The sequence below is a fragment of the Peromyscus maniculatus genome, chromosome 3 (assembly GCF_049852395.1).
Source record: "Peromyscus maniculatus bairdii isolate BWxNUB_F1_BW_parent chromosome 3, HU_Pman_BW_mat_3.1, whole genome shotgun sequence".
Lineage (NCBI taxonomy): Eukaryota > Metazoa > Chordata > Mammalia > Rodentia > Cricetidae > Peromyscus > Peromyscus maniculatus.
Window position 1 is genome coordinate 94,571,725 of NC_134854.1, and position 26,749 is coordinate 94,598,473.

The 26,749-nt window shown below is 51.6% G+C and overlaps 2 protein-coding genes across 18 annotated transcripts in view; one reads left to right on the top strand and one right to left on the bottom strand.

Moving 5' to 3' along the window:
* Capg (capping actin protein, gelsolin like) overlaps positions 1-9,989 on the top strand; it is a 35,173-nt gene extending 25,184 nt beyond the window's left edge. For all 5 annotated transcript variants that reach the window (XM_076566948.1, XM_076566945.1, XM_076566943.1 and 2 more), the window contains 9 exons: positions 1,604-1,639; positions 1,811-1,983; positions 2,086-2,240; positions 2,435-2,602; positions 4,262-4,411; positions 4,747-4,839; positions 5,452-5,584; positions 8,253-8,341; positions 9,798-9,989. In XM_076566948.1, coding sequence (XP_076423063.1) covers positions 1,617-1,639; positions 1,811-1,983; positions 2,086-2,240; positions 2,435-2,602; positions 4,262-4,411; positions 4,747-4,839; positions 5,452-5,584; positions 8,253-8,341; positions 9,798-9,863 — 1,050 coding nt within the window. In that variant the 5' untranslated portion in view covers positions 1,604-1,616 and the 3' untranslated portion in view covers positions 9,864-9,989. The remainder of the gene's footprint in view (positions 1-1,603; positions 1,640-1,810; positions 1,984-2,085; positions 2,241-2,434; positions 2,603-4,261; positions 4,412-4,746; positions 4,840-5,451; positions 5,585-8,252; positions 8,342-9,797) is intronic.
* A 2,105-nt stretch (positions 9,990-12,094) lies between these two features.
* The window catches only part of Elmod3 (ELMO domain containing 3), a 35,894-nt gene continuing 21,239 nt past the window's right edge, over positions 12,095-26,749 (bottom strand). For 12 of the 13 annotated variants that reach the window (XM_076566956.1, XM_042273480.2, XM_076566950.1 and 9 more), the window contains 4 exons: positions 26,272-26,402; positions 15,047-15,123; positions 14,665-14,792; positions 12,095-13,010 (listed from right to left, as the gene is read on the bottom strand). In XM_076566956.1, coding sequence (XP_076423071.1) covers positions 12,808-13,010; positions 14,665-14,792; positions 15,047-15,123; positions 26,272-26,402 — 539 coding nt within the window. In that variant the 3' untranslated portion in view covers positions 12,095-12,807. Of the gene's footprint in view, positions 13,011-14,352; positions 14,519-14,664; positions 14,793-15,046; positions 15,124-26,271; positions 26,403-26,749 lie in introns of those variants that run through there. The other variant, XM_076566961.1, reaches the window with a different exon arrangement.

Below are 26,749 nucleotides of genomic sequence, written 5' to 3' on the forward strand. Positions count from 1 at the left end.
TCCTTTCTTCCTTTTTCTTTTTCCACGTGGTATCTTGTAGCCCAGGTTGGCTTTGAATTCACTAGGTAGCCAAGGATGGCCTTGAACTTCTGACTCTCCTGCTTCTGGAATGTCGGTTTGGCCGGTGCGCACTGTCATGCCAGGCATTTTCTGTTTTTATTTTAAGAGAGTTTCATGTAGCCCAGGCTAGCCTGGAGCCAGAAGGTCCCTGAGTGTCTGACCTTTCTGCCCGCCCCTTCCCGTTGCTGGGATTACAGTTGTGTCTGCTGCATAGTTGGCATTTTCCTTTTCTTTCTCTTTTTTTTTTTTTCTTTTAGTTTTTGAGGCAGGGTCTCCTTGTGCAGCCCAGGCTGACCTAAAACTCATGATCCCCTTGGCCTGGTCTCCTGCGCGCTGAGATTGCAAGCCCGAGCTAGCATGTTTGGCTTACTTTAAAAAAGATGTGTTTATTTTTATTTTAATGTGTATGGGTAGTTTTGCCTGCATGTATGTGTGTGCACCATGAGCATGTAGTACCCCCCTGGAGGCCAGAAGGGGGTGTTTAGCCCCCAGAAGTGGAGTCTGGATGGTTGTTGGCTGCTGGGAACTGAACTCAGGTCCTCTGCAAGAGTAACAAGAGATCTTAACCCCTGAGCCATCTCTGCAGCACCAGCTGGCTTATTTTTTTGTTTGTTTATTCTAAATCAGGAATGGATGTAAAGTTTTGCTAAGTGCTTTCTGTATACACATTGATATGAATATCCATAAGGATACACTAATATCACATATACTTATTAATGGGGTATATTATATTGATACAAATATCCATATGGATATATTAATATCACATATACTTGTTAATGGGGTATATTATATTGATATGAATGTCCATAAAAATATATTAGTATCACATATACTTGTTAATGGGGTATATTGTATCAACATAAATATCCATATGGATATATTAATATCACATATATTTGTTAATGGGGTGTATTATATTAGTTAAGTTCAAATGTTGGACTAACCTTACATCTACAACATAAACATCATTTGGTCACTAAGTTTTGCATTTCTTAATTTAAAAGTTTTATTTTGTAAACATTTTCTTTTTCTATTTGTGTGTGTGTGTGGTGCTTGTGCACGTTTGCACGTGTGGACACGTGTGTGTAGGTCCAATAGTGTGTGTGTGGCTATGCATGTGGAGGCCCAAGGTCGATGTCAGGGCTCTTCCTACGTCTTTCCTCGTCTTATTCATTGAAGCAGGGTCTCCTAATCAAACCCAGAACTTGCCGATGTGGCTAGTTTTGCTCTTCAGGTTGCTTTGGGGATCCTCTGTCTCTGTCCTCTGAGGCTAGAATTACAAGCCCACCCAACATTTATGTGGATTCTGAGGATTCAAACTCTGCTCCTCACACTTGCCATGCAAGGCTTTAGCCATCGAGCATCGCCTCTGCCCCAGGTCATCCTCAGCTACTTGCGGGCTGTGAGGACAGCGTAGGCTACCTAAGACTCCACATCCAAAATCCAAAGGGAGAGTCCTTGGCCAACTGGAAGGCTCCCCCGGACCCGTGAGAGAGCTGGTTGTTGTGACCCTCGTGGTAATCATGGCTTCTCTTTTCAGGTCTGAAAACAGCATGTACACACCCATCCCTCAGAGGTAGGCAGTGCGCCCCACCGTCTTTTCCCTCTTCCTTCTTCACTTCCGAGGGCTGTTCCTTGCCCACTGCTCTCACTGTACCCAGACCTCAGTCTCCAGGCCTGCCCAGGTCTCTGTGCTCGAGCCCACTCCCCACGGAGTCCACTACCAACCAACCATCTCTTCCTACAGTGGCTCTCCGTTCCCAGCCTCGGTCCAAGACCCAGGTCTGCACATCTGGCGTGTGGAGAAGCTGAAGCCGGTGCCCATAGCACGAGAGAACCATGGCATCTTCTTCTCCGGGGATTCCTACCTGGTGCTTCACAATGGCCCGGAAGAGGCCTCCCATTTGCACCTGTGGATAGGTAAAGGGGTTGGAATGGGGTCTGCGCGGGTTTGGCCACGGCGAGGGATGGAGGTCACAGTGGGTCTCAGGGACCTTGCCTGTCCCCCCACATTCATCCTAGGCCAACAATCATCCTGGGACGAGCAGGGGGCCTGTGCCGTGCTGGCCGTGCACCTCAACACCCTGCTTGGGGAGCGGCCGGTGCAGCACCGTGAAGTTCAAGGGAATGAGTCCGACCTCTTCATGAGCTACTTCCCACGTGGCCTCAAGTACCAGGTGAGAACCACCTCCAGGCCCTCATTCCCAGGGCTTTTCTCGGGGTCGGTGCCTGCTTCTGGCTGTTCTTATCCTTCGGAAGGCCTGGGCGCACTCGGGGATCGGCTTCCACCTCCCTTCATCTCCTAGTGCGATGGAGTGCGGGAGGCTCTGGGTGCCTATGGGGCCACTCAGGTCGGTTTTCTGGGCTGCAGGAAGGTGGTGTGGAGTCGGCATTTCACAAGACAACCTCGGGGACCACCCCAGCAGCCATCAAAAAGCTCTACCAGGTCAAGGGGAAGAAGAACATCCGTGCCACCGAGAGGGCGCTGAGCTGGGACAGCTTCAACACCGGGGACTGCTTCATCCTGGACCTGGGTCAGGTGGGTAGGTGGCTGAGACTGTGCAGGGTGCCAGCACCATGCTTCAAGACAGGCTGGAGGCCGGGGAGATGGAGGAGTGAGAAGGTCGACCCCGTGTTCTGGTGAACTGTTCCATCCGTGAGAAGACATCTCCGGCCAGCCCTTAGGGATTATTTCCCTAATGTCCATAGGGATTATTTCCCAGTGACACACAGACTCCACCGTCCTCAGGTGCTCCAACCTCATAAATACAGAACCTGTACATGACTCACGTGCTTCCTCCCGTACAGTTAGTTCCAGGCATGTCCAATCGATGGCCATTGGCTGCATGTATTCCATGATATGTAAATGGGGCTCAACAGAGAGCTTTAAACTGTCTTCAAGCACGTTTAGGTTTTTTTGAATTTTTTTGTAATTTGATTACATTTTTTTTTTTTTTTAAATTATGTCTGTGTCTGTGCGGGGGGCATGTATAAGAGACTGCAGATACCAGCAGACGCCAGGAGAGGGCGTTGGAGTTGGAGTTACAGGCAGTTGTGAGCTGCCCATTGTGGGTGCTTAGAACATAGGTCCCCTGGAAGAGAATACACACACGCACACGCACACGCACACACTCTCTTGGCCACTGAGCCATCTCTCCAGCTCCAGAAGATAATTTATACACAAGATTTAAAAAAAAAAAAAAAGCTTAAATATATGATGATAAGTGATGTGGAAATGGCATACCGGCAAGAAGTACTCTTCAAATTTTTTTTTCAAGCCGGGTGGTGGCGCACGCCTTTAATCCCAGCACTCGGGAGGCAGAGGCAGGCGGATCTCTGTGAGTTCGAGGCCAGCCTGGGCTACCAAGTGAGTTCCAGGGCCCAAGTGAGTTCCAGGAAAGGCGCAAAGCTACACAGAGAAACCCTGTCTCAAAAAAAAAAAAAAAAAAAAAAAAAATTTTTTTTTCTTTTAAAGCTGGGCAGTCCAACACCTGAGAGGCAGAGGTGGGAGGATCTCCAAGTTAGAGGCCAGCCTGGTCTACAATAAAGTTCCAGGATAGCCAGGGCTACACAGAGAGACCCTGTCTGAGAAAATAATAATAATAATAATAATAATAATAATAATAATAATATAATAATACTTTCTTTTAGATTCATGTGATCTGTACGAGTGTTTTGCCTGCATGTGTATACATGTGCCACTGCACCCAGTGCCCTTGAAAGTCGGAAGAGGACACTGGAGCCACTGAAACTGGAGTTAGGAAAGGTTGCTAGCCACCCTGTGGGTGCTGGGAATTGAACCTGGGTCCTCGGAGGAGCAGTCAGTGCTCTTAGCCCCTGAGCCATCTCTCCAGCGCAGGAAGCACTCTTGCAGGGCGTTGTTCTTGCCTTTCTCAGAGGCCTCTGGAGAGTGGCCCTGACTTCTTGGGTTTTGTTTGTTTAATTTAATTTAATTTTTTTTTTTTTTTAGCTAGAGTCTCAGTGTGGCCCTGGCTGTCCTGGAACTCACTATGTAGACCTTGTCCCAAATATGCAGACATCTGCCTGCCTCTGCCTCTTGAGCACTAGGATCAAAGACGTGTGCCACCACACCCCACGCCGGCACTGCCTTCCTGCTTGCCCTGCCTGTGGGGACAGTTTTTCAGTGGGGGTACGACACAGGCAACTGGCTGTGATGGGCCTGTCTGGTTCTCTGCAGAACATCTTCACCTGGTGCGGTGGGAAGTCCAACATCCTGGAACGGAACAAGGCTAGGGACCTGGCCCTGGCCATCAGGGACAGCGAGCGGCAGGGCAAGGCCCAGGTGGAGATTATCACCGACGGAGAGGAGCCAGCCGAGATGATTCAGGTCGGGGACACGGGTGGGCGGCCGGGAGCTGCTGTTTGGATGCGGCCAAGAGAGACAGTGATAAGCCGGGATTATGAAGGAGGCTGATAGAGGATGACAGGGGCTATCTGGGGCCCTACTCAGCCCTGTGATCGCTCATGGGGGGTACCTTTGTGTGATGGCAATAAGGGGTTCCTCTGAGTGGGTACAGCCTTGGGGCAAGAGGCTGTCTGGTGGGTGGGCTGGACCCATCGCTTTACCAAGTCTTACCTTAGTGTAGGACACAGGTGGCCCTGGACGTGGTGACTTGGAAAATTTGGGTGCAGAAGCCCCAGTAATCCTGTCTGGCTCTGCAGGTTCTGGGCCCCAAGCCTGCTCTGAAGGAGGGCAACCCTGAGGAAGACCTCACAGCTGACCAGACCAACGCCCAGGACGCCGCCCTGTATAAGGTGGGCACTGCAGGCCTGCTGGGGACTGACTAGGCACCTGCCGGTGCCAGGGACATGGAGCTGAAGGGAGGAGGCGGCTGTGGGGAGGCTGGGCCAGGACTCAGGTAGGTTTGTAGGGGTTGGAGGAGAGATGGGTGGGAAGCAGGCAGATGGGCAGCCCTCTGCGGAGGTCAATGGTATTCACTGCCGGCTCCTTGGTGAAGGTTGAAAGCTAATGCCAAGCTTGCCTTGGTTTGAACCCTGGGCAGTTACTTGTAATGTGACGTCACCTCTTTCCCTAAGGGAGCCTTGGCTTCTGAACTGCAGCTGACAGGCAAGAGAGAGGCTGTCTGAAGTTAGCCTTGGGGGGCCTCTTCCCGCCTGTTTCTTGGAACTGTTGGGAGAGGCAACTGGGGAGGGTCTGGGTAACATTCACGGTGAGGGCCAGTGTGAGTGTGTGTGTGTGTGTGAGTGTGTGAGTGTGTGTGTGTGTGAGAGTGAGTGTGTGTGTGAGTGTGTGTGAGTGAGTGTGTGTGTGTGTGAGTGTGTGTGTGTGAGTGTGTGTGTGTGTGTGTGTGTGTGTGTGTGTGTGTATGAGTGTGTGTCACACTGGCGGCTGTCCTTCCTCCCCAGGTCTCTGATGCCACTGGACAGATGAACCTGACCAAGGTAGCCGATTCCAGCCCCTTTGCCTCTGAACTGCTGATTCCAGATGACTGCTTTGTTCTGGACAACGGGCTCTGCGGCAAAATCTACATCTGGAAGGGTGTGTGCTCCTCGGTGTGAGCGTGGGGGCCCTGCAGCTACCGCGGGGGCCCTGCAGCAGGCTCCTCGGTGTGAGCGTGGGGGCCCTGCAGCAGGCTCGGCCATGCCAGCCTGAGGGCCCTGCAGCATCCCTGAAGCCAGCAAGCTCAGCCATTTTGAACATCTCAGCCGGCCTCAGAACTCCAATGGCCTCTTCAGTACTTTGCTGGGCCCATCCCAGAGAGTCAGATTGGCCAGGTCCGGGTTGGAGCCCGAGCGTGTATGTGTTTAACATGTTCCCAGGGTGGGCCTGTGGGGCTCCAGGGACCACACTTTGAGAACTCTCTCGGCAGTCTCCAGGCCTTCAGGGCTCTGGGGTGCCTGACCTTGAGGTTCTGAGTTAACTGTAATAGAGGTAAATCTTAGATGGGCTTAGTAGCACTTTATGTAGTGTGAGGTAAACTCGCGGGCCATGCTTTGTCAAGAGATTGTGTCTGCTGGAGAGAGAAAGGCTGCTTGCTTTGGCGTACGCCACCGCGGCCTGGCTTTCCTTCCTTCTTTCTTTTTCCTCTTCCTCTTCCTCTTCCTCTTCCTCTCCTCTCCTCTCCTCTCCTCTCCTCTCCTCTCCTCTCCTCTCCTCTCCTCTCCTCTCCTCTCCTCTCCTTTCCCCTCCTCTCCCCTCCTCTCCTCTCCTCCCCTCCTCTCCTCTCCTCCCCTCCTCTCCTCTCCCCTCCTCTCCTCTCCTCCTCCCACCCCTGTCCACACATGCCTATGGGTACCCAAGGGGGCCAGAGGGCATCAGATCCCTTGGAGCTGAAGTTAAAAGTATTTATAAGCCTCCTGGTATGGGTGCTGGGAACTGAACTCTGGTCCTTTGCAAAAGTAGCAAGTGCTCTTAACCACTGAGCCATCTTTCCAGCCTTTTCCCTTTCTTTTTTGAGACAAGGTCTCATATAGCCCAGGTTGGCCTCTAACTTGTGTAGCCAAGGATGACCTTGAACTCCTTCCTGATCCTCATGCCGCCTCCATCTCCCGAGGGCTGGGATCACAGGCATGCACTACTATGCCTGATTTTCTCTGGTGCTGGGGTTGGAACCCAGGGCATGCTGGGTAAATAGTCTACCGACTGAGCTACATCTCTTGCCCTGGGGCTGCCCTTTCCTTCCTGTAGAGGCGCCATATACCATGGAGCCAATGCTGAGACTCCAGAGTCTGTAGTCCCCAAGAAAGGAATCATTATAGGAAAAGAAGTCGTGGGACAGGAAGCTTGGGAGGCAGGAGACGGGAGACAAGTGCCCATGGATGCCAGAACAGTGAGTCAGTTACGGAGGAAGGACACAGACACTCCATAGTTCACAAGATTTTAACACTGGCCAGAGAGCCAACCACCACACTTGGCTCTGTTTCCTTGTCAAAATGCCTTCAGCTTGTGATTCAGCCTGAATCACAGTTTGTGTCCCAGTGATTGCCAACATAAAGGCCTACATAAATGATTGCCTCCATTGTCTACATTGTGGATTCTGGGTGATCTTCAGCCTTTTAAACACTTCATCAGCAAGCATGTTGGCTTTTGACCTTGTGGGAGTTAGTTTGCCTCTATAAGAAATTTTACTCCGCGTCCAATTGAGTGTCACACAAAAAAAGTTTTGATAACAGAATGGTGTTATCGGTTACACTGTACACACACAGAAGGTGAGCAGCTCCAGGGGAGGGTGAGGCCCTGGCCATGGAGTTTCTTTTGTATTTTATGTGTATTTTTCTTGCATGTATGTCTGAGAATCATGTGTGTGCAGTGTCCTCAGAAGCCAGAAGGGAGCATTGGATCCCCTGGAACTGGAATTACCGATGGTTCTGAGTGCCAAGTGGATGCTGGGAATTGAACTCAGGTCCTCTGCAAGAGAAGCAAGTGCTCTTAACCGCTGAGCCATTGCCCCGGCCCACTGGCCTTACAGTTCGATGTCTAGGAGGAAGCTTATTCTTCCTAAAAGATGGCTTGGTCAGAGCCAGAAGATTCTGCTGATCCAGGCAGAGGTTTTAATTAATTAATTAACTAATTAAATCTTAGTTTAGAGCTGCCAGCTTTCTGGGGGAAAAAATTAAGGGCATGACTTCATACTCCAAGGGGCCCTCCATATTCTTGGGTATGCTGAGTACATTTGTTAAAAAAAACACACACAAAGCCGGGCGGTGGTGGCGCACGTCTTTAATCCCAGCACTTGGGAGGCAGAGCCAGGTGGATCTCTGTGAGTTCGAGGCCAGCCTGGGCTACCAAGTGAGTCCCAGGAAAGGCGCAAAGCTACACAGAGAAACCCTGTCTCGAAAAACAAAACAAAACAAAACAAACAAAAAAAAAAAAACACACACACACACATACACACACAAAACTGTCAGGTATTCTGTGGACCCCTAAAATTTCCTCAGGAGGATGGGGTAGAGACCAGAGACCCTCTGCCCCCTCCAGTGTCTCACGCAGCCCCGGCTGACTGTGAACTCCCTCTGTAGATGAAGACATGAAGATGAGGCTGCGGTTCGGAGCCTCCTGCCTCCACTTCCCCAGTGCGAGCTTACAGGTGGTCTTCTGTGGTGCTAGAGACAGAAGGCGGAGCTTCACACACGCCGGGAGGGTGAGCCCTCTCCCGTGGTTGCACCCCATCCTCTTCCCCTTCTGAAATCTTGTTCCTGTGTTCCAGGGCGGAAAGCTAATGAGAAGGAGAGGCAGGCAGCCCTCCAAGTGGCTGATGGCTTCATCTCTCGGATGAAATATTCCCCAAACACTCAGGTGAGGACAAAACCACGTCCCCCACCTCCTCCTGGCACCTCCCTGTGGCTCCCTACCCCAAGACCTGGCAGACAGGGCAGCTCAGGAGTTGGGAGCAGACTTGTCTGCCTCAGACCAGTCAGGTGGAAAAGCCTTTTCAGTTCTCCAGCGTTGAAAACAACAACAACAATAACTCCAAACTTATTTTCAAAGAGAATCCTGGGAGCCTGAAGGACAGGGCATGTCACTGGGGGGCCTGTGTCTGTCCCCAGCCACGGGTACCCCTTTTAGTCCCAGCACGGTGGCTACACAAGATATTTTCATCTTGCCTCTCTCCCTATGGGTCTCATGTAGCCCAGGCTGGCCTCAGACTGTCTATGTAGCTGAGGATGACCTTGAACTTCTGATCTTCTGGCCTCTACTTCCCAAGTTCTAGGATTACAGGTGTGGGTCACACCTGGCTTAAGTGGTGCTGGGAATTGAACCCAGGGCTTTGTGTGGGGCTAGCACGCCCTCTACCAGATGAGCTTCATCCTCAGCTCTCTCGTCCCCCTTTCGGGACAGTGTCTCACTCTGTTGCTCAGATCACAGCAATTCTCCTGCCTCAGCCTCTCCCATGCTGAGATTACAGGTGTGAGTCACCGTGCCCAGCTCAGAAGTTCTGACAGAAGTTCTGGTACCGCTGACGTCTAACTGGTGGCATCTGCTGAACTGAGTACCCCAATCCTTGAAGGAGTGTTCCCTCAGCCTGTGTCCTGTGACCTTGTAACTCGTCTTCTTCTTTTCGGGACTGGCTTAGACTGTTTGTGGCCTCTCGCCAGGTGTTACAGGGCCTTTGTCTTCTTGAATGAAATAATTTAGTCAAAAGACAGGCAGTCTGAGCTAAAGTTTATTCAGCAAATTCGCACAAAGAAACAGTCCAAAGAGACTGGAGTGCCCTGCCCCCATGGTGGGGAGCTGCCCCTGGGTTCTGCATTGTGGATACTGAAAACGATTTTATGAATATTTGTGAGGTGGGTGATATATTCATGGGATAAAGTGGTCCTTTTCCCTCCTAAATCACGACGGACCAGAAATCCCTTTAGAGTATTTCTTCCCATAATCCTCTAGGAAACCCCACAAAAGTGTGTGTGTGTGTGTGTGTGTGTGTGTGTGTGTGTGTGTGTGTGTGTGTCTATCGAAAACCACAGTTCAGGTGGTGTTAGTGATCATGTGTCACTTGAAGATGCAAGCCTTCCGGTCGATGACATGCCCTCGCACCTCAGGCCCTGACGTATCGAGACAACCTAACTGTAGGGCCATGACAAGATTTAACCGGAAAGGAACATTCTCTCAGGGACATGGCTGGCAAGGCACGCCTGCCATTGGCCTTGGTTACGTCCTACTAAACTCTGCCGACCTGTCATGGTACCCCTTGTCCTCCTCCTCAGCAGCAGGAGGCGGGCAGCCCGTGAGCCAAGCTTTTCCCCCACTGCAGGTGGAGATTCTGCCCCAGGGCCGAGAGAGTCCCATCTTCAAGCAATTCTTCAAGGACTGGAAGTGAGGGTGGGTGTGCCCGGCCCTGCTCTCCTGCCTGCCGCCACCTGCCTGCTTGTTCCCGCCTCTGGCTGCTGAGTCAGCACCGAGGTGCCCTCCGGATGCTCAATAAAGGAGACACATTCCGTTCCCAGCTCTCTCCCGGTGCGCTCGCCCTGGGCTGACTTTGTCCTACCTACTCGCTTGGGCTCGTCCCCATTCTGGGGGCTGAGCAGAACACGGATGATATTCCATGGCTTCCAGGAGCCCAGCACTGGCTCTGCATGGCCAGGACTCTCAGTGGGGCTGCTATCCAACCCCACCATGCCCAGAACCCAATAGGGAGGTGGCACGGTGCCAGGCCTGGGCATTGCTTTCAGGCCAGGGTTTTGTTCAAGTCTCACATTCCCAGCTGGGAGGCAGCTGGGGCTGGGGCTGGGGCTGGGGCTGGGGATAGATTTCTGTTCAAACCGGTTATTTCCTCAGCTGCCCCAGTAAGCACCCAGGAGGCAGTTTAAATGGTTACACTCACCCGGCAACAGAATGTGCCACAGCCCTTGAGTAGGCTCGCTGTTCTCTCTTACTGCACCGGGTTTCGTGTTTGGCTCATCAGCCCAGGACCAGTGGCGTGTGTGTGTGTGTGTGTGTGTGTGTGTGTGTGTGTGTGTGTGTGTGTAAAGCACAGTCTACAGTACAGAGGCCCTGCTTCTGGTCATTGGTGTTCTCCCTGGTCACAGGCCTAGTTCTATCTCTTGTTAATGACACAGTACGGAATGTTGAGGAGGGCAGAGAGCGTGTGCTGGGGAGAAGAGAAGCTGAGGCACAAGTCTGTAATCCTGGCTCACTTAGGAGGCAGAGGCAGGAGGATCATGAATTTAGCCTTGCTACATAGTGAGTTCCAGGTCAGCGTAGGCTATATGAGACCCTATCTCAAAACAAACAAACAAACTAGAGATGGTGAGGGAGTGTGTCACAAAGAGGCCCCCACCCTGAAGGCGTGGCAAGAGTGGGGTGTCTTGGTGAGCCTGGGCCAGAGGCTGAGAGGCCTAGCGCCAGCCCCCCTGAGCCACCCCAAGCCACCCCTTCCTGTGTCCTAAGGGTTATTGCGGCTTCTGAGCTGTGACACACTGATTCTTCTGTCCCACACAAAGCCAGAAAGTCTGACAAGTTCATCTTTTTGGTGTGCCAAGAAGCTCCTCTGTGGACCCTCCCCTCAGTTTTCCCTGAGACTTCCACAGAGGAGTTCATGCCGGGAGAGAGGAAGACACACCCGGTGATTCTGCCCATTTTAGATTTATGGAGACTTTAAGGTCTCCCGTGGGAAGGTGGTCCTCCCGTGGAAAGCGGTTCTCCCTACCTCCAAGAGAAATGCAGCTCTCAGCTCTCAGCGGCCTCCTCTCTCCACCTCCACCCCACCAGAACAGATTCCCGAGTTATCCTGGAGCCGTGCACACCCTGGTCTGGATGAAGGGCCCCTCCCTGCTGGGGCAGCTGGCTCCCTCCCAGCCTGACCCTCCTAGGGCCCATGTGGCCTGACATGCTGGGATCCTGTGCTTCCAGCTGATGCTGCCGAGTTAGCCTTGCAGGCTCAGAGCAAGGGAAGCGGCCAGGAAGGAAGGAAGCACCCAGACTGACCTCTCCCAGCCCCGTAACCTCTGTGACCTCTCTGCGGGGGGGGGGGGGGGGGGGGGGGGGGAAGAGGCCTGGTAACAAACATTCTAACTGAGACCCTGCAAATCCGACAGGGCCAACTGCAGGGCATGCCACAGCACACTGGGAAGCCTCTGTTGGTGCCATCTCTGGAAACACAAGCAGAGATGGACACTGACTTCTACAGCTTCACTTGCTGGAAGTCAGAGGCGCGCGCAGGGGGCCTGAGGCTCTCGGGTGTTAGGTGAGGGGCTGGGCCGAGGGAGCAACAGCAGGGACAGCCTGGGGTGGACACCACACTAGTCAACTCTAACAAGAGACATCGTGCTCACTGACTAGCGCTTGCAAGGCGTCTCCTGGCCTGGGTGGGCAAGATGGGTAAGGAGCTTGCCACAAAAGCCAGACGACCTGGTTTTAATCTCCAGAACCTAAAGGTGGAGAGAGAGAACTTCACAAAGCTGTCTTCTGATCCCCACACCCCATATCATACACACAAACAATAATAAATTAGACATCCCCAGGCCTGCCGGCGCAGCCAGGGGGACTCAGGTGGCAGGGAGCCCGGGCGCAGGAAGGCCCTGAACTGTCTTGGAAGAAAACACTAGAGACTACAACAATTCCTTTATTCTAAAACTGCTGGTGGGTGAGCGAGTTCCCAGCGCCTCTCAGCCAGGCCAGATAACCAGTTAACCTGGTGCGTGGTCTCCAGACCCCAGCCTGTGGGCGGTGGGGATCGGACACCACGATAACTAGTCTAGCTAGCCGAGTGCCCATTTCAAGATCACAAATCATGGTGGGCAAGGAGGTAGGGGTCGGGGAGAAAGTTGGAAATAAGTGTCCTGAAAATCGCGGAGGTTGAAGGAGAGGCCTGCCCATCATCAGTCAGTCGCCTCTAACTGTGCTCTGCTGCCCCCTGCTGGCCGAAGGGATTGTTGCCTCTGCCTCTCCAGTTCCAACCTCAGGCTCTGGGGGCAGCGGCTGGGTTGTCAGACTCCTAGCAGCAGCTTCCAGGACCTCTTCCTCTAGGTGCGGATGGGTAGACTGTTCAGACTGCCCTACTTTGTGGTCTGTTCACTTCCACTGAGGGATCGGGAGCCTAACCCTGTGAGCTGGAGCCCAGCGGGGAACAACAGAAAACTCCTTGCTCCAGAAGCGACAAGGAGGTAAATTCTAGCTGCCTGAATGGGCTTCACTACGCCCCCGTGGGAGCTTCCTAACCTCACCTGCAGAGGCAGGGAGGGCTTTGGTCCAGACACGGTTCTTGGGTTCTGGAAGCTCCGGCGACCCCGGCTTGCCTTTCTAGGAATGGTCCCCGGGGTGGGTCAGACCAACCCCGCACTCTCCAGTGAGTGAGACTGCAGCTCACACACGCCTGTGAAGGTGAGGTCCTTGGAGTGAGGCCCTTGTGATCCAGAGCACTTCTGTGCCCCCAACAAGGAGGCCTGCCCCTTTGACACCCGGGCTAGGTAGGCGTCCAGAGTCTTGAGCAGCCGTTTGGGGCTCTTCTTGGCCAATACTTCCAAGTCTGGAACAGAGGAGATTGGGAACTGAGGGCTGGGACGGGGGTCTGGGGGGACACAAGGCCTCAAGTCCAATGGCCCTGTGAACGCCTCCAACCCTGTCTTTTAGAGACAAAACAGTCATCAAAGATGGCAAAACCTGACAGAGCCCAAGGAACGCTTCTTCCTTGTGACAGAGATCTCAACTCTGGAGAACCGGGCTAACTGCCAGACCTCGGCTTTCACATGTTTTAGCTTAAAATTTTTATTTTATTTTATATGAAGTTTTGCTTGAATGTATGTCTGTGTACCACGTGAGGAGGCCAGAAGAGGGCGCCAGATCCCCTGGAAGTGGAGTTGTGAGGCCCCATGTGGGTGCTGGGTTAGAGGCCAGTCCTGGGGAGGAGCGGCCAGTGCTCTCTCTCAAGCGCTGAGCCATCTCTCCAGCCCTAGCTTTCATGGTGTTTTGTTTTGTTCTACTCCGTTTGAGACAGGGCTCCTGTAGACCTGGAACGTCTTACCTTCCTGTCTCCACCTATTAAGTGCGGAGATTACATACAGGCTTGAGCCACCACACAGCTTGTGCGGCTCCGGGAACTGAACCCAGGGCTCCCGCATGCCAGGCAGGAGCTTTAACAACAGCACCACATCCCAGCCCCAACTTTTACTGACTGTGTGTTTTCAAGACTTATTATTTTTCAAGATATGTATATAAGTCTGAGTGTGGATATGTGCATGTGAGCGTGAGTGCCTCAGAGGTCAGAGGAGCAGTATCTCTCCCGAGCTGGAGTTACAGGCAGATGTGAGCTACCCAGGAGGGTGCTGGGAACCAAGTGGGTTCTCTGCAAGAGTTCTCTGCAAGCAGTAGGCCCTCTAACCACTGAGCCATTTTGTCCGTCCTTTTTGTTGTTTGTTACTATGTAGCTCTGGCTTGCCTGAAACTCATATGTAGACCAGGCTGGCCTTGACCTCACAGAGAACTGCCTGAAACTCATATGTAGACCAGGCTGGCCTTGACCTCACAGAGATCTGCCTGAAACTCACATGTAGACCAGGCTGGCCTTGAACTCACACAGAACTGCCTGTTGAGCTTTAAATTTTGGTTCAGAAGCTGTAGGGTTTTTGTTGTTGGTGGTTGATGTGATCATGAAGAACCACACATGCACAAGATTGTAATCCCAACACAGGGGGATGGAGCAGGAGGACTGTAGCCTGGCTACAGGGTGAGACGATCTCAAAAATCTAAACAAAAATAACAACAACAACAACAACAACAACAACAATAACAACAACCAGTCATCAGACATATACGACCAGAGGCCACCAAGCACACCCGTAATCTTTGTTTTTTTTCTTCTTCAAGACAGGGTTTCTCTGAGTCCAGGACTATGGTCCCGGAACTCCCTCTGAAGACCAGGCTGGATGCCTGTAATCTTTGTAGTCAGGAAGCAGAGGCAGATGGACTACCACAAATTCAAGGCCATTCTGGTCTACGCAGCAAGTTCCAGGTCGGCCAGGGCCTTATAGCGAGACCCTGCTCAGACACGCAAACAGGTAACAGGCAAGGGATAGAAGTGCATGGACAGACAGACAGGAGGGGAGTGGCGGCAGAGAAGGTAGAGACAGCAGGCCCCAGGGGAGGGGAGGGAAACGCAGTAGTCCACAGGAGAAAGTGCCCACCTTTGAGGACAAAGCCCGAGTCTGAGATGGTCCTCTGCCGGGTCCTCCACTCCTGCGCCAGGTGAAGGAAAGTGGCCGCATAGAAGCTGTTCACCACGGGGATGACCTTCTGCCGCCGGTTACATTCCCTGCAGGGCAGAGGTGACCCGCTCAGCGGCCGCCGATGAACCCGACTCCAGTGCCCCGCTTCCCAGCCTACCCCGCCAGGGCGCCCCACCCCACCATTCCCCAAGAAGACTGGCATTTGGTCAGGTTAGGGAGGCGAGGCGGCTGGTGCGTGGAGACGTGCCCAGATCTGAGACCCAGCAGAACTGTGGAGAATGAGGCACGGATGGGAAGGGGCCGGGCTCTGCCGGGTCACTCTGATCCCACAGGGACTCACCTGGAGAGACACTCTTCCCTCAGGGCCTGGATGGCAATGCGGGTGATGTTCACCGACATCACACAGAAAGGGAATTGCTGGAACGGAGGAGCGAAGGTCAGTGGCAGCCGGCTCTGCCTGATGCGCTGCTTCTGCCGCATGTGGCTGGCAGGAGCGGCTGCCGCTGTTACTGCCCTGCTGTCCACCTTACACACCAAAATACTTAACGGTAACTTAAGGCCTGGAATCTAGGACTCCATACGAGGTTAGTCCAAACGAGATCTGCATCCAACTCCCTCTTTTTTCATATTGGACCGGGTTTCACAGATCCCATGCTTGATATAAACTCTCTTTGTAGCCAAGATCGACCTTGAACTTTTTTTTTCTTTCCCAGAGACAGGGTGTCTCTGTAGTTTTGGTGCCTGTCCTGGATCTCAGTCTGTAGCCCAGGCTGGCCTCGAACTCACAGAGATCCGCCTGACTCTGCCTCCGGAGTGCTGGGACTAAATGCATGCGCCACCACTGCCCGGTGACCTTAAACTTTTTAACTACTTATTTAATGTGTATGGTATCACTGTTTTGTCTGCATGTATGTCTGTGTACCATGTGTGTACCTACTGCCTGAGGAGGCCAGAAGAGGGCGTTGGACCCCTGGGACTGGAATTACAGACGCTTGTGAGCTGCCACGTGGGTGCTGGGACTTGAACCCTGGTCCTCTGGAAGAGCAGCCAGTGCTCTTAACCGTGGAGCCATCTCTCCAGCTCTTGCTCTTGAACTTCCATCCATCGGCCGAATACCGGGATTACAGTCATGTGCCACCATGCCCATTGTGTGGGGCTGGGGATCGAACCCAGGGCCTCGTGAAGGCTAAGCAAGCATTCGACCAACTCAACTACATCCCGTCACTTTCGTGTTCTGACACAGGCTCTCACTGTGCAGCCCTGGCTGTGTTGGCATCTGCGATGTAGACCAGGCTGGCCTCGAACCTGTGTTCCTCCTGGGCATCTTTTTGCATTTTCATTTGCATCCATGTCTTTCTTTTGGGCTTGAATATTTTTGAATATCAAAGCAGGGTGATCCAAGCATCTTTTGAGGCTCAGCTGGCCTCACTCCTGAAGATTCTGGGGTGTGACATGGGTACAACATCCTAGGTGGTTCTGGAGTGCGGTGCTGACTGGGACCACTGGTGTGGACTCTCTTTGTAGCCAAGATTGACCTTGAACTTTTTTTTTCGAGACAGGGTGTCTCTTTAGTTTTGGTGCCTGTCCTGGATCTCGGTCTGTAGACCAGGCTGGCCTCGAACTCACAGAGATCCCTACTGCTTCCGAGTGCCCGCTCTGTGCATAATGCTGGACCTCTCAGGACTGCACACACAATGCTGAAGAGACGCCTCCTGGAAAGCTGGTCAGTCACTGCCAGCATAGCTACAAGGTGCCTCATTAAAGGAGACTGGCATGTCCCACTTCTCTCAGGGGATAGCGCTGCTTTTCTGGACAAAGTGCTAAAAGCCTTGGGATGCACAGAGGCTGGGGTCTCTCAGCATCTGCTGGTTTGAGTCAATTCTCTCTCTCTTTCTCTTTTTAAAACAGGTTTCTCTGTCCTGGATCTCACTCTGTAGACCAGGCTGGCCTCGAACTCAGAGATCTGCCCCTGAGTGCTGGGATTGAAGATGTGCGCCACCACCCCCCTGCTTGAGTCGACTCTCTTTTAGCAGGGGGCATGACAGGCACCTGACACTTAAGCTCTCTCTTAAGTCCTTTCTTTTTTAAAAACTGTTTTTAATTTTCCGTGTATGGGCATGTTGCCCGTATGTACGTCTGTCTGTGTTTCATGTGTGCCTGGCAGGTCAAGAGAAGGCGCCAATCTCTTGGGACTGGAGCTACGGACAGCTGCAAGGCGCCGTGTGGGTGCTGGGAAGCAGCCTGGGTCCTCTGGAGGGGCAGCCAGTGCTCTTCGCTGCCGAGCCGTCGTTCTGGCCCATAACAGTTATCTTGATTATACTCATTTACTTGTGTGTAGCATGTGCACACGCTGCGGCCCACGTGTCAAGGTCAGAGAACAGTTTGTAGGCATCAGCTTTCTTTCCACTGCGTGGTTCCTGGGCAGCAAGGGCCTTGACTGCTGAGCCATCTCCACGGCCCTCAGCCATCTTTTTAGGAGGAAACAGACATGGCTTCTGGTTCGACACGTCCCAGAGACTGCATCTGGAAAACTCCACGTTTCAGAGGTCAAACTTCACATTGTGCTGGGCAGTGGTGGTGCACGCCTTTAATCCCAGCACTCGGGAGGCAGAGCCAGGTGGATCTCTGTGAGTTCGAGGACAGCCTGGTCTACAGATCCAGATCCAAAACAGGCACCAAAACTACCTGGAGAAATCCTGTCTCGAAACAAAGCAAAACAAAACAAAACAAACTTCACATTGTTACTTGTTTTGAGACCGGGTCTTACTGTGTAGCCCAGCTGGCCTCAGCAGCCTCCCACCACTCGGATTTCACCCTGAAACACTGGGATTATAGTCAGGGGTGGTGGTATACACTTGCTAACATGGAGGGTCACTGAAGCCTAGGAGGCATCAGGTGGCTCACAGCCACCTTAACTTTAGTGCCAGGGGATCTGATGTCTCTAGCTAAGCAGGCACATGACTCAACATGCACACCTAATTACATGCATTATTTTAAAAATAAATCTCTTTTTAAAAAGATGGATGGGCTGGAGAGATGGCTCAGAGGTTAAGAGCACTGACTGCTCTTCCAGAGGTCCTGAGTTCGATTCCCAGAAACCACATGGTGGCTCACAACCATCTGTAATGAGATCAGATGCCCTCTTCTGGCCTGCAGACATACATGCAGGCAGAACATTGTATGCATAATAAATAAATAAATCTTAAAATAAATAAATAAATAAATAAATAAATAAATAAATAAATAAAGATTTCATTTAATAAAAAAAAGTGGATGGATGAAAATTTGAGGGTAAACAGGACATTTGCATAATTTCAAAGTATTTTTTGTTAAGATGGTTATTAACTGTAAGGGGAAAATAGAAACCTTATTTAAATGGACATGGACCAGAAGACACCATCTTAACCAAAGCTAACACCACAGGAATGACACACAGAAGACAGTGTGTGTGCGCCTTGGTACCAGGCACCCAGGTGCCACTGTGAACCAAATGCAAACCTCCAACTGAATTTGGAAAAAAAAGAAAAAGAGAGAGAGAGAGAGAGAGAGAGAGAGAGAGAGAGAGACAGAGAGAGACAGAGAGACAGAGAGAGAGAGAGAGAGGAACCTAAATTGAGGGATAGTCTACAAAAGAACTGAGCACGGGCCCTTTAATGTGTCAAGGTCGTGAAAGACAAAGAGAAACTCAGGGCAATATGAACCCTCCTACATGCAAAAGAGCAACAGCAGAAAATGGAGACCAGAGCAAAGGTCGCCAGATGTGCACCGGGCAGTCACTGTTCTCATAACAGGCAGATGGATTATTGCTGGGGAAGTGGAATGAACGGCACATGCTGCTGTCTCTGACACCCTTTGGCAAGTTTTCTATAACTTTAAAATTGAAGGGACACTAGCCCCCTAGAGCATGTGGCTCTGGCAGGCCTTGCCCTCCTCCCCCATTCCCTCGGCCTCACTTTACCATTAGATTCCATTCCTGGAGCTAGCTACCAAGGTCTAGTCCCTTATTTGGCCGCTTCCTCCTCCTGAGGCTGACTACCAAAGTCCAGCAATCAAAAGTCCCCTTTGGTTCACCTAATTAACGTGATCAATTAAAATTAAATACGTCATCCTAACACTGGGTTTTCCCCTTTACCTTTATAAACGGCCATTTTCCTATGTGCCACATCTGTCTCCTCTCTATCCAGAGGCTGTCCTTTGTCCCTCGGGGACAAATACCCCTACCCCTTTCCCTGGCCCTTCCCCCCCTCTCTCATCCCCACCTCCTTTCCCACCACATCCCAGCCCATCCTAACACAGACCTCCCCTTCTTCTCTGAAAATCACACCTGCAAGGTCATTGGCTGCTGTTTTTCTGTCTGGGTCAGAAAGCAGCCACTTTAACTTTTCTCCCCTACTTAATAAAGGATCTCTGGCTGGGCGGTGGTGGCGCACGCCTTTAATCCCAGCACTTGGGAGGCAGAGCCAGGCGGATCTCTGTGAGTTCGAGGCCAGCCTGGTCTCCAAAGCGAGTTCCAGGAAAGGTGCAAAGCTACACAGAGAAACCCTGTCTTGAAAAACCAAAAATAAATAAATAAATAAAAATAAAATAAAATAAAGGATCTCTGTGAAAACAGGTGTTTGGGTGTGGTTTGTGCCTAATTCGGGGTCTGGAAGGGAGCCCCCACTTCATAAATCATTACAAAATAAAATGTTAAAGGGCATTGGTCAGGAAGCAGAAGCAGGAGGCTCAGGAATTCACGGCTAGTGCTGGCTACAGAGTGAGTTTGAGGCCAGTCTCTACCAGAAAGCCTATAATGGAGCTGGAGCTGGTGAGATGTCTCAGCCGGTTTGCCGCCAAACCCGAAGACCTGAATTGATCCCCAGGACCCACATGGCCAAAGGAGAGAACGAAGCATGTGTATACACACACACACACTGTTCTTACATTGGTTCTCAGCACCCACAGGAGGAGGCTCACAATCTCATTCTCCGTCATGGGATCCTGAGCCCTATTCTGGCCCCCACAGGCACCTGCACTCATGTGAACATACCTGCACACAGACACATATGTATACAACGAATGTAAAATAAGATGAGGGGCCAGAGAGACGGCTCAGTGGTCGAGAGTGGTGGTTGCTCTTCCAGAACACGTGAGTGTGACTCCGAGCCCCCACATGGTGGCTCTCACAACCTCCGTAACTACATTTCCAGGGGAGCTGATGCCCTGTTCTGGCCTCCTTGGGCACATAGACATACATACAGGCAAACATCCACACACATAAAAATAAAAAATAACGTAATTTTTAAAAAGTGCACTGATCCAGGCCGGGCGGTGGTGGCGCACGCCTTTAATCCCAGCACTCGGGAGGCAGAGCCAGGCGGATCTCTGTGAGTTCGAGGCCAGCCTGGGCTACCAAGTGAGCTCCAGGAAAGGCGCAAAGCTACGCAGAGAAACCCTGTCTCGAAAAACCAAAAAAAAAAAAAAAAAAAAAAAAAAAAAAAAAAAAAAAAAAAAAAAAAAGGAAAAAAAGTGCACTGATCCAAGGCAGTGATGATCCAAGTCAATCTGGCCCCGTGATAGGGTGGAGGCAGGGGTCCCAACCACCCGCCTTTCCCTTCATTCTAAACTTGGCTCTTGGTTCTGTGTGGTGGTTCATTTTTGGGAGTTTTTATTTAACTTTTCACAATCACACACACACAAACACACACACACACACACACACACACACACACACACACACACACTGTACTTTGATCACACCCCCCTCAACACCCTGCCTTACCCCGTTCTCTCTACAAGCCCCTCCCTACTTCCCGTCTTTTCTCGTCTCCACTGCATTGAATCAGGAGTGAGTGCCGTGTGAGCACACGTGAGGGGAGGTGACATGTATTCTTGACTGTCAACTTGACAGGGTCTGGACTCCCCAGAGACAAGCCTCTGGGCAGGTCGGTGAGGGAGTCTCTCCATTAGTTAACTGAGGTGGGAAAGCCACCCTAAAGACTGGTGTTGGGTTGGTGTCGGGCTGGTGTCCTGGACTGAATAAAAAGCCAGCCAAGCAGCAGCATTCACTGTTTTCTGCTTGTGACTGTGGATGCCATGTGACTTGACCATCGTGGATGCCATGTGACTGCCCATCTGGGTCACTTACGCCCTCCCTCCCTTCAGCTGCTTTTGGGAAGTAGTCTGTCTGGCAACAGAAAGGTAACTAATACACCTCTACTTATCATCCTAAAAATACCAGGGCCAATCTAATTTGGTTCTGTTTGTGTGTTTTGCCTTTTTGAAATGGGGTCTCATGTAGCCCAGGCTGGCCTGGAACGTACTCTGTAACGGAGGGTGACCTTGAACTACCGATTTTCCTGCCTCTGCCACTAGATCGATGCTTTATCTCTCTCACCCAGCTTCATTTGTTCTTTGCACCTTTTCATGTGGTTGCCGGAACCCCTTGGCCAGACTCCAGGGCCATGACTGCCTTCCTGCACTCCACCCCAAACAAGCTCTGTGTAACCCTTGGTCTGTGCCTATCTTTTACCTTTCCCCTACTTCCCAAATGTGCCACTGTGCTCCTGGCACAGCTGTGGTACTCAGTGTGTGATGCGCATAGGACGATGATAAGCATCCGATTACAGCAAATGTTCTGTGAATAAATACTCACTCTATTTGTGGACCTGGCGCTCTGCTGGGGACAGAGTTTCCAGGCAGCGCCAGGAAGCAGTGATGGCCATTTCCTATCCCCGGGGCTGGAGTATGTGTGTATGTGGAAGGGTGGTGCAGCCCGCTTTTAAATCATCCTCCCCATTTTTCCCTACTGGCTTCTGAGTCGTCATGTAGCTGAGGATGACCCTGACTTGTGACTGTCCTGACTATCTCCGGAGTGCTGGACTTACAGGTGTGCACCACGATGCCTGCTTTGTGCTGACGATTGAACACAAGGCCTGTCGATACTAAGTAGGCACTCTACCAAAGGACCCACATTCCCGGCCCCTGCCCCACTTTTGAGACAGGGTTCTACTGTGTCACCCTGGCTGACCTGGAACTCTCTATGTAGACCAGGCTGGCCTTGAACTCACAACAGATCCATCTGCCTCTGACTCCCAGAGTATTGGGATTAAAGGTGTGAGCTACCACACTCACGTAAAAAAAATTTTTTTTTTATTCCTTTCTTCTTAAACAAGGTGTCTTGGAACCCAGGCTGGCCTTGAACTTGCTATGAAGCTTAGGATGACTTTGATTTTACAGGTGTACCTTAACATGCCAGGTCCCGGGGACCTGTAACACATATTATATTGGTAAATTGTCACGTGCTGTTTGTGCATGTTGAGAGCTGACTCTTGAGGACAAGAAAGGGTCCCCTTGTCTCAGACTCAAGCCTGTTTATCTCAAGGGTCCTCTGAGACTCCTTGTCCTGGGGCAGGCTGATGTCCCAGCCCTGTAAGGGGAGGGGGGGCAGCGAACAGCTGAGGGCATATAAAGACATTGCACCTCTGAGACCAGCTAGAAGGCAAACCATTTCCAACAGGGGTTACTATTGTTTAGCCCATGGCATTCAACTGCCTGCAGCGGGACTGAGAAGCTGGAAGCTCCTCCATGGAGACCACCCTGCTTTGCCCAGAACGCTCTCTGTCAGGCACTTCAGCACGGGTGTTTGAACAGGGTCTCCCCCATCGTTCCTGCTGGATGTGGTAACTGCTTAAATCAAGATGAGCATTCTGATCTGTTACTTGATATTTATTCTTCTTTTTAAACATTTCTTTATTTATATGACTGCACTATCTGCAGAAGAGGGCGTCAGATCCCACCATAGACGGTTGTGAGTCACCACGTGGTGCTGGGACTTGAACTCAGGACCTCTGGAAGATCAGCCAGTTCTCTTAACCGCTATGCCATCTCTCCAGTCTGATAGTTACTCTTTTACTTTTGCTTACTATATGGTTAATAAACTCACTCATTCAAAACGGAAAATATGGCTATCATACACCGTCCTCTGGACAGAACAGAACCGAACCCAGGGCTTTGTGCACTCTACCAACTGAGCTACATCCCCAGGGCTCTAACTTTGATTTTTTTCTACATTATTAGAAAAATTTCCCACTTATAACTTTTCTGTACACTTGAAATTTCATGAAAATAACTACTTGTCATGGATGGGAGCTCACACCTGTAATCCTAGCCCTTGGAATGCTGAAGCAGGAGGATCACTATGGGCTACACAGTGAGTTCCAGGACAGCCCGGACAACAGAGTGAAATGCTGACTCAAAAATTAAGAACAAAACAGAACAAACTAAGGGGCTGGAGAAGTGGCTCAGTGGTTAAGGCACTGGCTGCTCTCCAAGGTTCCCAGCACCCATGTCAGGCAGCTCACAACCACCTGTAACTCCAGCTCCTGGGGATCCAGCGCCCTCTTCAGGCCTCCACCGGCACTGCACACATGTGTACATACACACATACACACAAATAAAAATAAAATCATAAATGCAAAAAAGGAAACCGAAAAACAAGAACACACACACACACACACACACACACTCGCACACTCACCCTTCTTGGCTTCTCTTTGCCATGAAATCCTCTGAAAACTGAGTCTACATTTACCATCTCAAATTTACTCCTCCCACTCTACTCCCTTTTAAACTTAATCCAAGCCAAGGCTCTTTGTCTCTAATATCCACTGAAATTGTCCTATTTTTGTTCCCAGTGACAGCCTGGCGATCCTTAGGTCTCAACAGCCAGCACCATCTGACTGACCCCAGGCCAAGGCTAACGCTGCATCCTCCTTCCGGTGACTTCCCGGGTGCTTCTGTCTCCTGGGCTCCTACTCACTCAGTCCCAGGGCATCTCACTCCACCTCCATGACTGAAAGCATGGCCTCTACCACTGACAAATTTCAGAATCGCTTGCAGGGCTTCTTACAACACAGGCTTCTGGGACCCACAGAGGGTCTGGGAGGGGTGCTGGAATGGCTGCCTTCCCCCCATCATCGTCCTTCTCCTCCCTCCCTCTCCTTCATTCCCTCCCCTCCTCTCTCTCTCTCTTTTCTTTCTAGCTAGATAGCCCAGGCTTGCCTTGAACTTGATATGTAGCCTAGGCTATGTGCAACTCACTACAGGTATTTATTTTATGGTAGTACTGGGGACTGAGCCTGCACCCCGAGCCTGCTAGGTAAGTACTCTTTCACAGCTACATTTCCAACCCCTGGAAGTTGCAACATGAGGCCTTGAACTCGTGCCTCAGCCTCTTGAGTGCTGGGATTACTGTTGTGTGTCACCACACGAAGCTCAGAATGTGCACTTATTTTTATTTATTTTTTTATGTGTGTGGTGTTTTGCTTGCATGTATGTCTGTGCACTGAATGCATGCCTGGTGCTTGAGGAGGGCAGAGAGTGTCAGATCCCCTAGGACTGGAGTGACAGACCATTGTGAACCACCATATGGGTGCTGGGAATCAAACCCGGGCTTTCTAAAGAGCAGTCAGTGTTCCTCTGTGTAGCCCTGGCTGGCCTCAGACTCAGAGATCCCCCTGCCTCTGCCTCCCCTGTGTTGGGCTTAAGGCCTGTGCCACCCCCGCCCCGTGCAGTCAGTGTTCTTAACCACTGAGCCGACTCTCCAGCCCCTCTCCTGCTTTTTCTTCACGGTACCTTTTTTTTTTTTTTTTTTTTTAAGAAAAGGTCTAACTATGTGGTTCTAGCTGAACTGGCTCTTGCTCTGTAACTCCCAGAGATCTGCCTGCTTCTGCCTCCCCAGTGCTGGGATTAAAGGCGTGCTCCACAATGCCTCTTTTTCCCCCTTAGTTCTTCTTAGTTTTTTAAAAAATCACTGTCTTCTTCCTTGTCCTAAGTCCTAACCCTCTGTCCAGTCCATCCAAACCCACACTGCTTCTATTCTCTTAGACGCACACACGAGTCCTATTTTATTCACCTCCTCTGAAATGTCCCTGTTCCAAGCCCCTGCCTCCCCGAACTGGGGCGACCATAGGGACCTCCCTAGAAACCGCTCTTCACCCGGCAGCGGTGAGGTTCCTGTGCATGTCACCGGCAGCGGTGAGGTCCCTGTGCATGTCACCATGCTGCTCGGGCTCTGCAGTTATTCCTGATGCAACAGAGGACAAACCTGGAACCACCATGTGACTGACAGGCCTACTGCCTGGTCTGCTTCCTCGGCGGCTTCTTCTCCCACTGTGTGCCCTGTTCCTTCTACTCACTCCCAGCATGCTCTGTTTCTTGTGACCTTTGCCTCTGCTCACCCTCTGCCTGGAACACCAGGCACCAGGCACAGGCTTGGCTGCCACGCCACAGCCTTCCAGACTTGGTTTATCCCCTGAGAGTTAACCCGCCTCCTCCACCCAACACCGCGCCCCACCTAACCAGCCCCCTTTCCTCGGCACTTCGCACTCTCAAATGAGTTCTGGAATTCATTTAGAATATCATCCTGTCATCTCAGCTGGAAGAGCCTTGTCTGTTTTGTTCTCTGACACATCCCAAGCACCATGAGAAATAACTAGTGGGGGTGGGCGGGGATGTGGAGGAGATCTTTGTTTTTTGTTCACTGAATGAAGTAATTCTAACCCCGGGTGGACAAATTTGGGTGGACAAATGGGAGGAAGCAGGCTGCACCTGTCTTCTTTTGGAGTGAATACTACCTTTCACTACATGGGAAAACCATCAGACCTATCCCCAAGGAAGGGGCAGGAGATGCTAAGGGGCTACCAAAGCCATCACTGGGCTGATGGTTAAGACCATGGGTCACCCCAAACTAACCCTGTCCCTTCAGAGTTGAAAGAAGCTACCAATACCGGAAGCAGCAACCCCTCTGTGTGCCTAGTGCACATGATCACAGACAACTGAATACTCCCAGTGGGCCAGCTAACAGTCATGATGGTCAGTGCTGACAAATGACAGTGTCTGGATCCAGTCACCTGGGATATGGGCCTTGACTAGGTTGTTGACATGGAGACACACATCTTAATTGTGGGCAGGGGATCTGGGGCCACATGAAACGACAAAGTGAGCTGTCCACTAGCATCTTGCCGTTACTGCTGTTTCTTGACTGTGACATAATGTGACCAGCTGGCCCCTGAAGCTCCTGCCTGCTGCTGCGGCTCCCTGGCACTGACACACTACAACATCAAACGGTGAGCAAAAGCAAACCCTTCCTTAGCAGGCAGAGGCAGGCCGTCGTTCTCTGTGAGTTTGAGGCCAGCCTTGTCTACAGAGAGTGTTCCAGGACAGCCAGGGCTACACAGAGACTCTGTCTTGAAAAACCAACCAACAACCAACCAACCAACCAACCAACAACCAACCAACCAACTAACAACCAACCAAACAACAAACAAACAACAAACAAACAAACAAACACCCCTTCCTTCTTCAGTAGCTCTTGCCAGAGACCTTCACCACAGCGACAGAGAAGAGAAAACAAGTCTCCAGGATTTCCATCCAGCACATGAGGAAATCAAGGCTCCGCGTGTCTGCTAATGAATGGTGGAGCTCAGATTCCAAGGCCTCTGACAGAGAAGCCATCCTGACACTCAGGGACACAGTCCTGGCTGCTCAGGTCCTCATCCCACAGCCTTCCCACCAGAACCCTACCTGGATGTGGTGGTGAGACAGGCGGAAGATCTCCTGGGCCATCAGCAAGGTCTTCGAGTCCATGACCAGGTAGAGCAGGTGCAGCAGGGCCAGGAAGCCTGCCCCCCTCAGGTCCGTAGCTGGATTTGCTCCTGTGCCAGAGACCAGGGTGACAGTAAGCGACCATCCCCTGACCGCCCAGGACTTGGCGGGGACACTGCTCTGACACTGGCCCTGCTGGGCTAGAAGAGGATGCGAGGCACAGCCCGCTTCCAGACACACCCCGACGGGCTCTGTGGGACCAAGCAAGGCCGTCCTTGTGCCCTGGGGACTGCCCCGGCAGCAGTCTTCTGTGCCCACAGCCTTCTGTAGTCATCTCCCTACACAACTACCATGATCTTCACACCCATGGGGGCTGGGGTGGAGCTTGGCAGGCAGAGTGATTGCCGGCCACACACGAGGCTCTGGGTGCCATCTCCAGCAGAGTGTAAACTGGCCA